The sequence below is a fragment of the Musa acuminata genome, chromosome BXJ3-9 (genome assembly GCF_036884655.1).
Source record: "Musa acuminata AAA Group cultivar baxijiao chromosome BXJ3-9, Cavendish_Baxijiao_AAA, whole genome shotgun sequence".
Classification (NCBI taxonomy): domain Eukaryota; kingdom Viridiplantae; phylum Streptophyta; class Magnoliopsida; order Zingiberales; family Musaceae; genus Musa; species Musa acuminata.
In genome coordinates, this window is record NC_088357.1 from 33698802 (window position 1) to 33712613 (window position 13812).

The 13812-nt window shown below is 37.1% G+C and overlaps 1 protein-coding gene across 5 annotated transcripts; it reads right to left on the reverse strand.

The window, feature by feature from the left end:
* Window positions 1-2278: 2278 nt before the first annotated feature.
* LOC103998377 (enhancer of polycomb-like protein 1) lies at window positions 2279-13812 on the reverse strand. 5 transcript variants are annotated; one of them, XM_065169190.1, is made up of 13 exons: window positions 13397-13812; window positions 12922-13148; window positions 12036-12165; window positions 11839-11941; window positions 10433-10556; window positions 9969-10034; window positions 9760-9798; window positions 7763-7843; window positions 7575-7622; window positions 5825-5875; window positions 5657-5725; window positions 2994-3230; window positions 2279-2799 (listed from the first exon to the last, which is right to left on the reverse strand). In XM_065169190.1, the coding sequence occupies exons 2-13, from the start codon at window positions 13078-13080 to the stop codon at window positions 2548-2550; spliced, it is 1359 nt and encodes a 452-aa protein (XP_065025262.1). In that variant the 5' UTR covers window positions 13081-13148; window positions 13397-13812; the 3' UTR covers window positions 2279-2547. The 5 variants fall into 5 exon arrangements, with proteins under 5 accessions (XP_065025262.1, XP_065025264.1, XP_065025265.1 ...); XM_065169189.1 differs by having other exon boundaries at window positions 2407-2799; window positions 12922-13275; window positions 13397-13811; XM_065169188.1 differs by having other exon boundaries at window positions 2407-2799; window positions 12922-13317; window positions 13397-13811.

The following is a 13812-nucleotide window of genomic DNA, read 5'->3' on the forward strand; positions in this document are numbered from 1 at the left end:
TCTTGAAAGATGAAAGTAATTTTATGCATCGTAAATAAATTTATAGATCTAATACATTTGATTTCAAAAATCTGGCTCTGATACCAATTATAAGCATAAAGTCTATAATTATGCTATATCTATAATGCGAAAATAACTTATATGCCAGGATTGAAATAAAAAATGTATAGATCTAATTACGATGCATACCTTTTGATGCCATCTCTTCAGAGATCTCGGTTGATCATCGTCTTTAATCCAAGATTGCTGCAACTAGCCACCAATCCGAAGTTGCAGGCACCGTCGCCGTCTGCAAGGAGTGCAAGGAGGAGTAGATCCTTTCTCCTCACATTGAGAGATGGATTTTTGGGAGAAAGGGGTTTTTGGGGAAACTAAAATCCCTCGACAAAGAGATGCGTCCCTTTTATAGGCGAAAGCAGAGGGTCTACGATGAGATCTCAAGAGATTTCCTCTCATCAAGGTTATCTCCCGAGGAATCATTTCGTAGTGAACTTAGTTTATTAGCTAAAATATCTGAACGAAACCCAATCGATTATTTTATTTTATATTTTATTTAATTATAAAAGAGTCATATATTCTAACAAGGTGAGGTCAGGAGCAAGAGTGGCTCCCAGATGGCCATGGCCCATGCCGTAGTGGGTAGCTGGGGGGCGTTCTCTACAAGGGAAGTGGTTGCAGCAGCAACGAGTCCCACTTAACGGCGTCCTCTTTGGGACCTGGAAAGTCCACAGGGGGGCACGCCGAAGCGACTGGATCAAAGGTGGAAGCTTTCACGCCTCTTCCGCTTTCCCCTCGTCCTTTTTCATCTGGAAGCTCCCCTTCTTGCTTGCACCACAACGAGGTTGCTTTTGAATCACCAGACGCAGCGTTTTTAGACTCCAACCCCAATGCAAGTGGGTTAGTTGGATCTATTCGTGTTTGTACGTATAAATCGGATGATAACTACTTAACTGACTTAAAGGCTTTGGATATAATATTAATGATAAAAACAGTTTAAGATAATATTAAACTGAAAGAACAGAACCTATGTTCAAATTATATCCACGCCTCTTACACATCTTGTAGAAATGGGTATTACTTTCTGTATTTGGATACTATTAGTATCCAAATTTACAAAATTTTTACTTACAAAATTTACATTACTATTTTTATAATTTTAAAAATGTCCTAAAATTATTGATAAAAAACATAACACAAGTTACCATGTGTTGGATCGATGTAAAAGTAATAGACAAATAATAATTTTATTTTATTTTTTATTTTTAGCACATGGAAATGATTTTTTTATCGATAAAATTAATAAGAATAAAAAATATTATATTTATTTTTTTATTCATCACTTCGTGTCAATTTAGAACGTGGTATTATAGTGTTATGTTTATCGTCGATGTAGCTAATAATGTTATGACAAATGAGATTATTTATTTTATTTTTAGAATTATAAAAATTTAAATATAAATTTGTAAGAACAAAAACCACGTTAATAAGGTCCAAGCATAAAAGAATTAATATAATTAACCCTCGAAATGATCATTACTCTCGACATGATTGAGGCATCTTTAGGGCATAATAAGTGCTTGGATCATAGGTGGTTTTCAAAACTTAAGAAATTGTCAGGCGACAAACATAATCGAAAGAATAATAGCCAATTGTCCAACACCAATTCCAACGTTTAGTCAACCAAACACCCCTCCAAATTAATACGGCGCATAACAATGTTGACCTTAATGCTCGATCGATACCAATGTTGGCTATTTTCTTCATGTCCAAGTAACACCCAATAATAAGTTCGCATAAAAGTGATACAAATTAAATGCTTGCTTACTTCCATTACTTAGCAATAACACCCAATAAATACACATAAATGTGATGTGAATTAAATGCCCGCTTGCTTCAGTTAGTTACCAATAACCACTATAGAAAGCCTCAAATATAGAAATGCCACTCGAAGACTCTTTGTGACTACCCTCAATTCCTTTGAACCCTCCCTCTCAAATCCATTTACTAACTTAAGTGGAATGACATTTATCAAACACACCCTCAACGCAATTTTTGTAAGAAACTCAACCGAACTCGATTGCTTCCCAATATACAGGCTTGCAATAAGTTGCGATAACGAACCCAAGTTGACTTTGAATCTTGACACATCAAACATTCAAAATATATCATAACATTAAATATAGTGGTGAATTGGTATAAAAGACCAAAAGATTAAAAAAAAAAAAAAAGGCTATTTGAAAGGAATTGTCTTGGCTCTTCATCACCTCAGATTTAGCCACAAACAAAGCACATAGTCGTTCTAGCCATAAAGTTGAGGAAAATTACAAGGCAAATATTCATCAGCAATAAACTAAATAGCAATATGGCATCGGATTGCACACTTACGGATCAAAAAATGAGACGAGATACGAGGAAAATAACGCACTGGCTTTCAATTTGGAAATTAGTAAATAATTGTACATTAACTAGCAATTGAACATGCTCAGCTTCAACAAGCTCCTGCTCCTCCACGAGTCATCAGCCAATAGCCTTCTGCAGTGCAAGTGTTCAGCCAATCGGTGAGGGAGGCACTGGATTTGGTGGTAGATAGAGTGAGCTCTCCTGGCCAATTGGAGCTTCAAAAAGAGGGTTCCATCGATCAAAGATGATGCGCCCTCCACGACCAATCCGACCATGGAATTGGTATGGTGGTGCAACTGAGCTATCCTCAGCAGGTAGTACTGGTGGCACAATGCCTGCAACAGCAAGCTTGTCTGGATCCAAAGATTCGGTGAACAGCATGACTGGCTCATACAAGTCCTGCAGTAAAATGAAATTCAAAACCAATGAAATGTGAGCATTTTGGTCCACTATACGTGTCAGCATCTCCTCGTCACAACAACGTGGTCTTTTCATTCGAACTAAAAAATACTGGAGCACCATAATGCAACTTCAAATCTATCCCATGCTAAATGGATAACCAAAAAGAGAGAAGAGTAATGAGCAAAAAGTACCCTCTTTCTTGTACGCCCATTTGACAGAGTCCTCTGCTTCAGCTCCCGTTTCATTCGTACTGTAGGGACTGCAACAAGTTTGAAATCTGCAAACTTTGGATGGACAGTGGCAGAGATAACATCCTGATGACCATTAATTGTGTCATCTGAATCAACATAAACCTCTTCACTTGATGTAAATTTGCTTGAAAGTTGTTGGAAGCTTCGGAATCCATCTTCAATGAGATATGCCTCATGCTAAAAATAGTCACCAAGTCAGTAAGCATCCAAGTGCTAGAATTGAAACAGATCACAGAAGGCAGTTATTTCCCAAGAATATCCTGACATGTCTCGGAAAGCCTGCCACTTATCCATTTCTTTACACAAGGATATAATTATCGAGTTGAAGAAAATTATATATTAGAAATGTACTCTTTCCCCATATTTTTGGTCAAATGCCAATCAGAGCCAAAAGAACCCTCTGTGGCAGCATAAAACACCAAGTAATAAGATAGTAACTTCTACATTTATCATAGGCATCTCCAATGATATATTTGACATGACAACTTCTCTCCAATATAAAACAGTACTTTCATTCATAGACTTTAATCAGAAAATAATTATTCCGAAAGTCTCTGCAGAATTAAACCATGTACAAGAAGAGACCAATATGTCAAGAGTTACAAAGCCTGCTGAATTCCAAGACATTTTCTGTTTCTCCTCTAAAAAAATCCAACACCCCAAATAAATTAAGGTCGCATCACTAAAAATATTTAGATCATAACACAGTTATGCATCATGAGTAATAGATGTATATAGAGATTCATAAAAGTAACAAAAAGAAAGAATGACACTGAGAGCAATGCAATCAAGTTCTGCATAATGGTTTATCCAGGATACAATTACTTCCCTTTTGGTTTGGACCATTCCCTTTGGGGTCGGGGTAGGAAAATAATCATCAGGATGGCAGACGCAAAGCTATTGAACTTGGGTATGGTCTTTTGTCGAAATGGAATGGCCTTACTTTTTCTTTTTATTTATCGTGAAAGATTCGATCATTACATATAGTAACCAAGACCGGAATCAGCATATTTGTGTTTTACTCCCCATAACTCTTCCTCAGCCAGGCTTGGGCAGAATAGCAGAGCAAGTACAAGTATTAGTAGCATAGCAAAAACGTGTTCCTCGTCAGTAATATGTTTGTTCACGGTAATTGTGGCCTATCAGGAAAATTGATAACTGCATCAAAGACAATATTCATCATAACCATTATACATAAGACCACCACTGCTACATAGTCAATACCAAGTGTTTTATGTAACTAAGGAACAAGTTTTATGCTATAGATGTTTTCTTATGAGACAACTTACCATTTGTCATAATTCAATAGATTTGCTTGCAGAAAATCAGTGATCTAAAAAGCGCTAGGCGCCAAAGTCCAAAAACGCTTGAGGCGCTAAGCGCTCGCCCAAGCGAACCGAGACGCTAAAATATAAAAATATATAATATAATTAATAAATATAATTATTTAAATAAAAAATATGATACTCAAAATTTAAAACAATAACAATAATGTCAAATAAATAAAAATTAGCAGTATTAAAATTAAAATAATATATTATTAATTTAATAAATAAAAAAATATTGTTACTAGTATATAGTTAACAGTATACTATTAATCAAGGTCTGTCATACCGAAGCGTACCGCCCGTACCGGGCGGTAGGTACCGGTCCGACAAGTTACCGGTACGCGGACCGCCCGGTACCACTACAGTGTTACAGTACTACAGTGCTACAGTATGAAAAAAAGTATAAAATTGTTCGGTACACTAGGGTGTACCGCTCGGTACGCCTTGATGTACCGCCCAATACATCGGTACCATACCGTACCGAGCCCGGGTCGAAACGTCGGTACGGTACGGTACGGCGAACCTTGCTATTAATATACTGTTAACAGTATACTATCGAGTCGATGTGAGAAGAGGGAGTAAGAGTAACAGTAGTGGCAGCGACAGCAACGAGCAGTGACAACGATAGCAAGGGTGCAGTGTAAGAGTAAGACTGAGGCTGCTGACTGAGAGAAGCAGTAGTGGTAGCAGCGAGCAGCGACAACAGGAACAGGAGCGGCGATAGTGGCAACAGCAGCAGCTACGGCGATGAGCAGCGACAGCAACGGCAAGCAGCAACAGTGGCAGCGGAGAGCAACGACAGAAAAGAGAGGCAATGACAGCGGCAGCAGAGAGGAAATGTCAGCGGTAGAATCGCAAGCAGGGTTAGGGTTGGGGAAGTTGCGAGAGGGATGTTGGGAGGCTGATATCGGTGCTTTAGTTGGTTCGATTGAACCAACTAAAGCAGTGGAGACCGAACCAGATGTAAAACACTGGTTCGGTCGCCTGGTTTAACCCGGGCACTCGCTCGAAGCGCCTGATGCCTAGGCTCGGGCGAGCACCCAGGCGACGCCTCTTTAAAGCGAGGCGCTTGGACAAGAAGCGAGGCGCTCGAGCCTTGCCTCGCCTCGCCCGAGCGCCTATTGAAATCACTGCAGAAAATCATTCTTTTTCACAAAGAGAAAAAGAGTTTGCAGTAAAAATTACCAAATGTACAGAGATCACATAAGTTGATCATGCTAACAACCTTGTATCACTATTAAAAAGAAAAAAGAATAATATACTATTCAGAACTACCTTATACTTAATCTGGATTCTTTGAATTTTGACCTTGCACTCAACAATCTCCCGCTTCTTTTCTTCTCTCTGCAATTCCACATTATTAGTTGCAAAATATAGGTTTATGCAAAAGCTGTTTAAGAAAGCATATTTCTCCAGTTAAAATAAAACTTTACTAAAAGAAACCTTAATCAAAGATCTTAGCACTTTCTTTGCCTGGTCCAAGTTATGCCTGACCTGAAGCAAGTGCAATAATTGAAGTATGATAAGTGATCATGAAGCCAAATGATTAAAAATAAAACTATACATAACAATTTCTACAAGATTGTTCACAGTATCTGTAGTAAAGAGACGATAGGCCTGTAAAAGTATTGTTGGAGAATCACACAGAAACAGTAACTGTAATCCTTAAATATGAAAGCTATATTCCGGTGGAAGTAGTACTAGAATATGAAAGCTGAGAATATGGAAGCTGTATTGTATTTCTAGAATATCGAGGCTGCATTCCTATATGTCCGTATTCTTAATTAGAATATAACTATATTCCTAAATAGTTGTATTCTTAAATTAAAACAGGAAAGTTGTCTAGAATTTATATGTACAATTGTATTCCTAAATCCTAATATATTAGGTCTGTAATAGGATGGTTGTATTTTACCTTTCTGGGATTTAGATCTTAAAAATTTGTAAACTCATTCATGATGAAGTAACAAATGAAATTACGCATTCTACAAGTATCTTCTTAATCATTAATCAATTCATATCTGAGTATTTACAGCTCAGCCATCCATTTTTCATTTCCAATCTACCAAGAGCCAAGTTTTTCCCTTCATAATCTATGTATATACATGTCAACAATTGCCAATGATAATATCAAGTGGAATTTATAAAGCTAAATCTATATTTTGCTAATAATTATGACAAATCAAAAATCTATGAGTAACCAAAATAATGATAACAAGATTAAGAAATGTCTCACTTCTAAATATGACAAAAGATCCACAATCTGTCCTACAAAATTGAATCAGTGTACTAGTACACATCATATGTCTTCTGTAGCTTAAAATAGAGGTTAATGGTATCGACAGTAGGCATAGCTTCAATAAATTTCCTTTTTATGGAATGCACATCCTTTTAGGTCCCCTCAAAATCAATTTCATGCAATACCTTTTCTAGAAAAATAAATTCACTCTTAAAATTATTTGCTTAAAGTAACCTATATGATAAAAAGGATGCAGTAGAGTTCTTCAGAAAAAGGATAAAAAAGGCCAACCAATAACAAAACTTTTTGCTAAAAAGGTAAAAGGAGATCAGACAATTTGGCTTTTACTAAATTGTCGATGTCACAATCATTTCCCCATCCAACATCTCTAAAGATATTAGTTCCTCAGTAAATGTTTTGTACAGTCATCCTAAAAACTTTTAAAGTTCATTAGACATTTTAAATTAATATATACAGAAGGCAAGACTTGTTACAAAAGACCAATATAAACCTTAGTCGGGGAATAGTAGCTTATGAGGACATATTAAGGATAAAGATTTAGGCATTAGTATGCTAAAGGATGAAATTTAGTACATGCAACCTTCACATGGAGATTCATGGAGTGTTCATAACAAATTCTTTAAAACATGAAACAGAGCTAACTGACAGTTACAGCATATAATGTGCCCAAAACCAACTGCATTAACATGGTGTTGTTTTATCTAGGTGAAAAGAAACCACTTAAGTCTCTAGATCAAGGTTTTAAATACCTGTCTGATATCAGTTTCAACAATCACTGGACTAGTTTAGTACAAAGATACCTAGCAGTATACTGATATCTACTGCTTGGAACCACTAAAATAAATAAAAAACCAATAATTTGAGATACTGGACTATAGGTCAGACTGATAAATGCCTGCTACACTACAAGCAATACAAGCAATTAAAATTTACCTGGCGAAGTTTTTCAAATGACTGCACATTGTTTTCCCTCCTTTGCATCTGAAAAAATAGTAGTCAAATATCCAGCACATAGGGTAAGAAGCACCTAATTTCTTTCAGCAAGTCTTTAACTTTTATGGTACAAAGTATTTTCTGTGTCAACAACTAATTAGATACATTGCTGATTCCTTAGCACCTACCCTTCTCATGTGAAGACGGTGTGCCTTTTCCCTCGGTCTGAATACATTATAAGGATTTGAATCATTAACTGGTGGAGGAGGCTGCACAGATAAGAAATAAAATTAACCATGATTAGATCAATTCCTACTTTTAAGAAACTACACAATCCCATAGAGTATTATACCATTATACTAGCAGAAGAATTAGCCATTTAAACATCTAAAAACAGACCACAACCTAGGCAGCTCAAAAAGATGATGGCTGTTTTTAGCCAATTCTTTTTACATGCAGAACCAAACCCAACAGGTAATGTGCAGTCCAGTAACCAAATAATAACAAGAAGCATTTTCAGCACCCTGGTTGACAAAAGGGAATAGGTGACTCATTTGATGCATAAGAATGCTTCCATGATGAAGCTGATAACAAATATTAAAGAAGCCATTCAGGCAAAACATTTTCCAAGTTTTCATGCTGGTTAATACAAACTGCAAGAAAGTCTGTTCGACACAATTTGAACTAACATATTACCAGTTACCTCTCTCTAAGAAATTGTTCAACTAGCAAAACAGTAACTTAAAAAATGTTAAATACAAAAGGTTCCTCATAATACCACTAAGTTTCCTGTAAACATCCTGTTGGTGTAATGTAACTAAAAGTTTAGTGAAGAACCACATACACCCCAAAAATAAACATGAAAGTGAAACTATATTAAGTTCTATAACATAGACAAATGTTCAGCACCCCAGAGTTCAGGTCTAAGCTTCCACCATCCATGTTGGTAGTACATGCCATTCCAATTAAAGAATGGCTATAAATCCACATTATTGATGACACTGTGCATTATGTTATCTTTTGGTTTTTGTTTTACACATAGACATTTGTATTCTTTAATAAAAGGAAGGTGATATAGGGACCATATTACTATAAGCAAATTGTTGTTCTTCATCCAAAACTAGTGCTATCTAGCAGTGATTACAATAGGCGCTCGGGCGCTCGCCTAGGCGCTCGGGCGAGGCGAGGCCCGAGCGCCTCGCTTCATTTCCAGGCGGCGCGCTTCAAAGAGGCACCGCTTGGGCGCTCGCCCGAGCCTAGGCGCCGGGCGCTTCGAGCGAGCGCTTGGGTTAAACCAAGCGATCAAACCAGATTTTTAGGTCTGGTTGGTCTCTGATGCTTTAGTTGGTTCAATCGAACCAACTAAATCACCGATATCAGGCTCCCTCTCGTGATTTCCCCAACTTCCCCAACCCTAACACTCGCGATTTTGCTGCCGAGATTTCGCTGCCACCGTCACTGCTCGCCGCTACTGTCGCTACTCGCCACTGCCATAATCGCTGCTCATCGACTGCTCGCCGCTGCTGTCGCCGCTCCCACTCCCACTCCTGCTGCCGCTCGCCGCTCCCGCTCCAGCTACGGCTGTCACCTGCTACCGCTGTCATTGCCTCAGCAGCTTCGGTCTTCTCACGCTCTTCTCACTATACTATTAATAGTATACTGCTAACTGTATACTAATAATAGTATTTTTATTTATTAGATTAATAATATATTATTTTGATTTTAATACTATTAATTTTTATTTATTTAAAATTATTGTTAGGTTTCAAAATAAATGGTAAGTGTACAGAGTAACTCAATAGATTTGATGTAAAATTTTATTGTTTTGATTTTTTAGACTTTTTATTAATGTGACATTGTGATTTTGTACCTGATTTTTTAAATTTAATAGCATATTTTTTATTTAAATAATTATATTTATTAATTATATTATATATTTTTATATTTTAGCGCCTAGCGCCTCGGGCGTTTTTTGACCTTGGCGCCTAACGCTTTTTAAATCACTACTATCTTGATATAACAGTCATTGAACAACCTTAAAAGCAGAAGAAGATTTTTATTAGCATATATTAGCAGCATTTTGAAATTACTTTATGTAAAACCAGTTTAACAAGTAAACAAGCAAGATTCACCTAAGAAAATATCAATGCCCATATTCTAAAAATGATAAGGAAAAGAGTGCAACCTGCAAGTGCCGCAATATAGGTTTTTGCCACCATTCTCTCTGATAAATAACAAAACAACCATAAGCAGATATATTGAGTCAAAATTTTAAATTTTGGTTAAAATTTATTAGTCAACAAAAATATGAAGCCTCAGATTCATAAATTCTTAACAATGCTATTATATAAAAATGGTAGTAACTCTATATTTCTAACACCAAATGAAGCATACCTTTGCTTTCCAATAGCTATATACAGACTGGAATACCGGATATCGTACAGATAGGAATTGTAAAGCCTGCAAAAAATGACCAAATAGTTGGGAAAATTAATTAGTTGCCAGGCAAAATTTCATATCATGAAACTTCATTATATCCCACAAAATCACAGCACATAAGATAGTAAGCCAATGGAAGATTGTGCAACTCTTCTCCTTATTTGTCATGTTTAACATTTCTAATACAAGATCCACTTTGTATTAGCATCAGAAACATAATTTCATGAGAATCATTTGTTTAGGCACACAGAATATTTTTCATCCTTAACTGATTCAATCATCATATTGGATACAATGCTTTGCTTCGCAACTAAACAAATGTCAAGAAATTATAGAAACATCATTACATCTAGAAATAAGAGAAACTGTATTTCATGTGAATAATCGAAAGCGAAATTGAGAAATGATTAGTCATCCACCTCTGCTGCTGCATCAAGTTGTAAAAGAACAGGAATCGGTGATCCAAAAGTAGGTGTTATGACTCCTGCTCGTTCTCGAGCTTTATAATCCATAACCTCCAACTTGAACAAAATGGTCTCACATCTGTAACAAAATAAGCTTAGGTTAATGAAAATTAGCACCAAAAATAAAACAACTCATTATGCTACGTGCAACATAAGCAGCGTGCTTTCTTTACAGAATATTTCCACAACAAATTTTGCAATGCTTCAAATTTGACCATGAAAAACCAGGGTATATGACATGCAACATCCAGGATGCGCTTGGAAGTCGGAACAATGTGACAGTTCATGGAATGTGCTTAGGTCGGTTAGTCCATAGTTGCAGCTCACTAAGAGCATCCTCTTTTTCATTACCTCAATTCCTAAGTGATGCTTAACCTGTACCAGAAGTCTTGTGTACAGGGCCATACCTTTTAATGCTTAAACATGACTCTGGCTACAATGCTTGACCAAGTGACCTACACTGGATAGGTCATAATCATGAGGTAGGGCTTTGCATTAATTCTCTACTATAACTGGCAGGCTACTGGCTTGGCCAATTTTCTTGGTAAAAAAATGGTGGCTGAGCCTTCCCCACCAGCCTTCTTGGCCTCGATTAGAGAGGAATCATGATGTCTCAGTGACAGAGCATGCCATGAGACATATCATATGTATGTATGTGTGTGCATCTATATGTGTGTATAGCAAAATTGAAAGACCATACAGATTCCTTAAGAAAATTCACAGGACACCTAGATTCTGTGGATTATAATAACTTGACTAAGCACAAAGAGCATTTCTCTTCAATTGTATTGCTTTCAACATAGAGAAAGAGAACATATGAATCATCAAGATAACGAGTATTTTTCTAAGGACTTCAATTCAGCAAACAAATTATAGGAAGTGGTCAGGTTCCTAGCATGGAAAGCATCTGCTTTTTCTGAGACTCTGCATGCAGCATCATGTCTATGTGAATGAAAATTGGCAATTTCACCAGTCTTCATGCAAATCGACCCTTAAAACATCAAAATAAAAAAAAATGAATCATCATTAAAGTAACCATTAGATTTTATTTGGAGATAATCTGACCTCGTTTCTTATGAGGTGAAAATGTTTTCTTTTTATGTATCTAGTACTAAGAAGAGTTATCATTCTTTTCATCTTTCAAACCCGCCCTGCAATTCTGCTTTTTCTCAAAATAAAAGAAAAACGAAAAAGAAATCCAAAGAGTAAATAAAGCATAATAAGACTTCATTGTTTCAGAAATCTATTTCTAGCATTCTAGGGAGAAGAGCAAGTTCCAAATTTTACAGATCATCAAAGAAACACAACATTAAAAGATAAAATAGGCATAAAGGTCATCAAGTGTAGACTTTGACTATTACTTTTCAGGTGTAAGAGTCATCTTATCATGGTTGAACTCTTCAAGCCATTCATCATCTTCATTATCCAGGTCATATTCAACAAATTCACCAATCTCAGCCCGAGCTGAAAGATGTAATAATAAAAAAGGATCAGAAATCTGAAAAGTAATCTATATTTTTCTTTTTCATAGTAAATTTATGCAAAATTTGACCAAAACCTCCTCTTCCACGTATATATGATGTGGTTTGTGTGAAGGTGCAAGCATAGTCTCTTTCGTATGTGTCCACAACAATGAACTGGGGGGTAGGTATTTCTTGAGAACTTGCCTTGCTACGAGTTTGATGCACCTAAAGGGAAAAAAATATAATTCTGTTAGTCACTAATCAATCTAACTATATATAATGGTTCACAGATCAAAATTCAACCGTTGACAATTTTGCATTTTCAACTCTATCCCTTCAAACAAAGAAATTATTTTCCTACGTAGAACTCTAAGTCACCCACGTCATAAAGGAACAATCAAGATTCAACCGTTGACAAACAAGAAACTAGAGTCATGAATCATTTTATGATCAGAGATGGCCTTACTGACATATAGAGAAGAAATAATTATAATTGGATGACCAGATGTCTCACCAAGTAATTTCATGCAAGGGCATTCCACGTGTTATACAAGTTCATATTGGAAGAAACTTTGATGACCTGAACGCCCTAACAACCGTAAACACAAGAAAACCCACAAGTCAAGACAGAAAAGAACAATCTGATGTCCTTTTAAGAATTCAACTTGTTAATGCTACTTTTGGAGTCTCCAAGAACAAAGCTTTATCATTCAATCCAAGGAGTATAGATTTCCATCATGATATCCACATTCAATATTTAGAATACTGACAGTTGGAGTTCTCTAACTATGCACCGTCTTCAGAATACCATGCAAGAAGAAAAAGCAGTGGTCCATAAGTTAAGCAACCAACACAAGCTTGACATGCTAATAAGAGATCAGCATTACCATGTTCAGAATCCCATACGAGAAGAAAAAGCATTGGTCCATAAGTTCAAGCAACCAACGCAAGCTTGACATGCTAATAAGAGATCAGCAGTACCTCATTCTCATTCTCAACTGCAGTCCAGAGCAGCTGTGAGTTGCGGGTGGATGCAGCTGTGACAAGTGTCTCATCTTCCTCAAATTCTTTAATGGATTTGACAATGGGAAGCTTCTTGTGAATGTCAAGTGGCCGAGGCCTGAACGAAAGCCTAGTCATCTCTCTTCCCTTGCCAACCTCATTTCCCAGCTCACGCTGTTGCCGCCGCCACCTCCAGCACAGCAGAACTGATGACGGTAACCCAATTACTTGTTTAAAGTCAGATGCAATGATTCAGTTCAGATCACAGACCCGTTCCTGTATTATCCTTGCGAGCACTAGGGCTCGCCATTCACAATGACACAGTTGCAGCAGCTTAGACCAGACACCAGCAGAAACGGAGTTCACAAACAAAACCTAGAATTCCTCAGTTCACGAACTTCACTCTGTAACTTGAGAAGATAGGCGAAGGGGACATCTAAAGACGCGAACGTACTCTTGCTCGCAGGTGCCAGCCAAAGTTGAGAAAACAACACTGAGGCGCCCCAATCCCGAGAAACCTCCACTCCTGGCTTCGAAGCGGGACCTCCAGGGCCGGCAGAGCGGATTGAGAAACCACAATTCGGATCGAAGTCGCTGCTCGTTTGGGGAGATTTAGGGCACAGGATCAAGCGGGACGACGACAGGATTGGAGACCGCGTCGAAGAAGAAGAAGAAGGAAGATTTGGAGAATTCCGGGCGAATTAAGGGTTCCGATTCGTAGAGCTTCACGGCTTCTAGGGTTAAAAAAATTGGTGAAATTAAAATACTAAAAAGAAATGGGAGGGGGCGGAGGTTTTATTTTTTCTTTCTTTTTTACATTTTTCCGTGGCAATGTTTGAAACGAGACGACTTGTATTTCGAGAAAAGATT

Bases quoted from the DNA above. Each gene is read 5' to 3' on its own strand.
- LOC103998377 (XM_065169190.1), bottom strand. From the start codon at position 13,080: ATGACTAGGCTTTCGTTCAGGCCTCGGCCACTTGACATTCACAAGAAG. The intron at 12,166-12,921 runs GTACTGCTGATC...TTTTCCCTTTAG, and splicing joins CAGTTGAGAATGAGAATGAG to GTGCATCAAACTCGTAGCAA. The intron at 3,231-5,656 runs GTAGTTCTGAAT...GACTATTTTTAG, and splicing joins GAATCCAGATTAAGTATAAG to CATGAGGCATATCTCATTGA.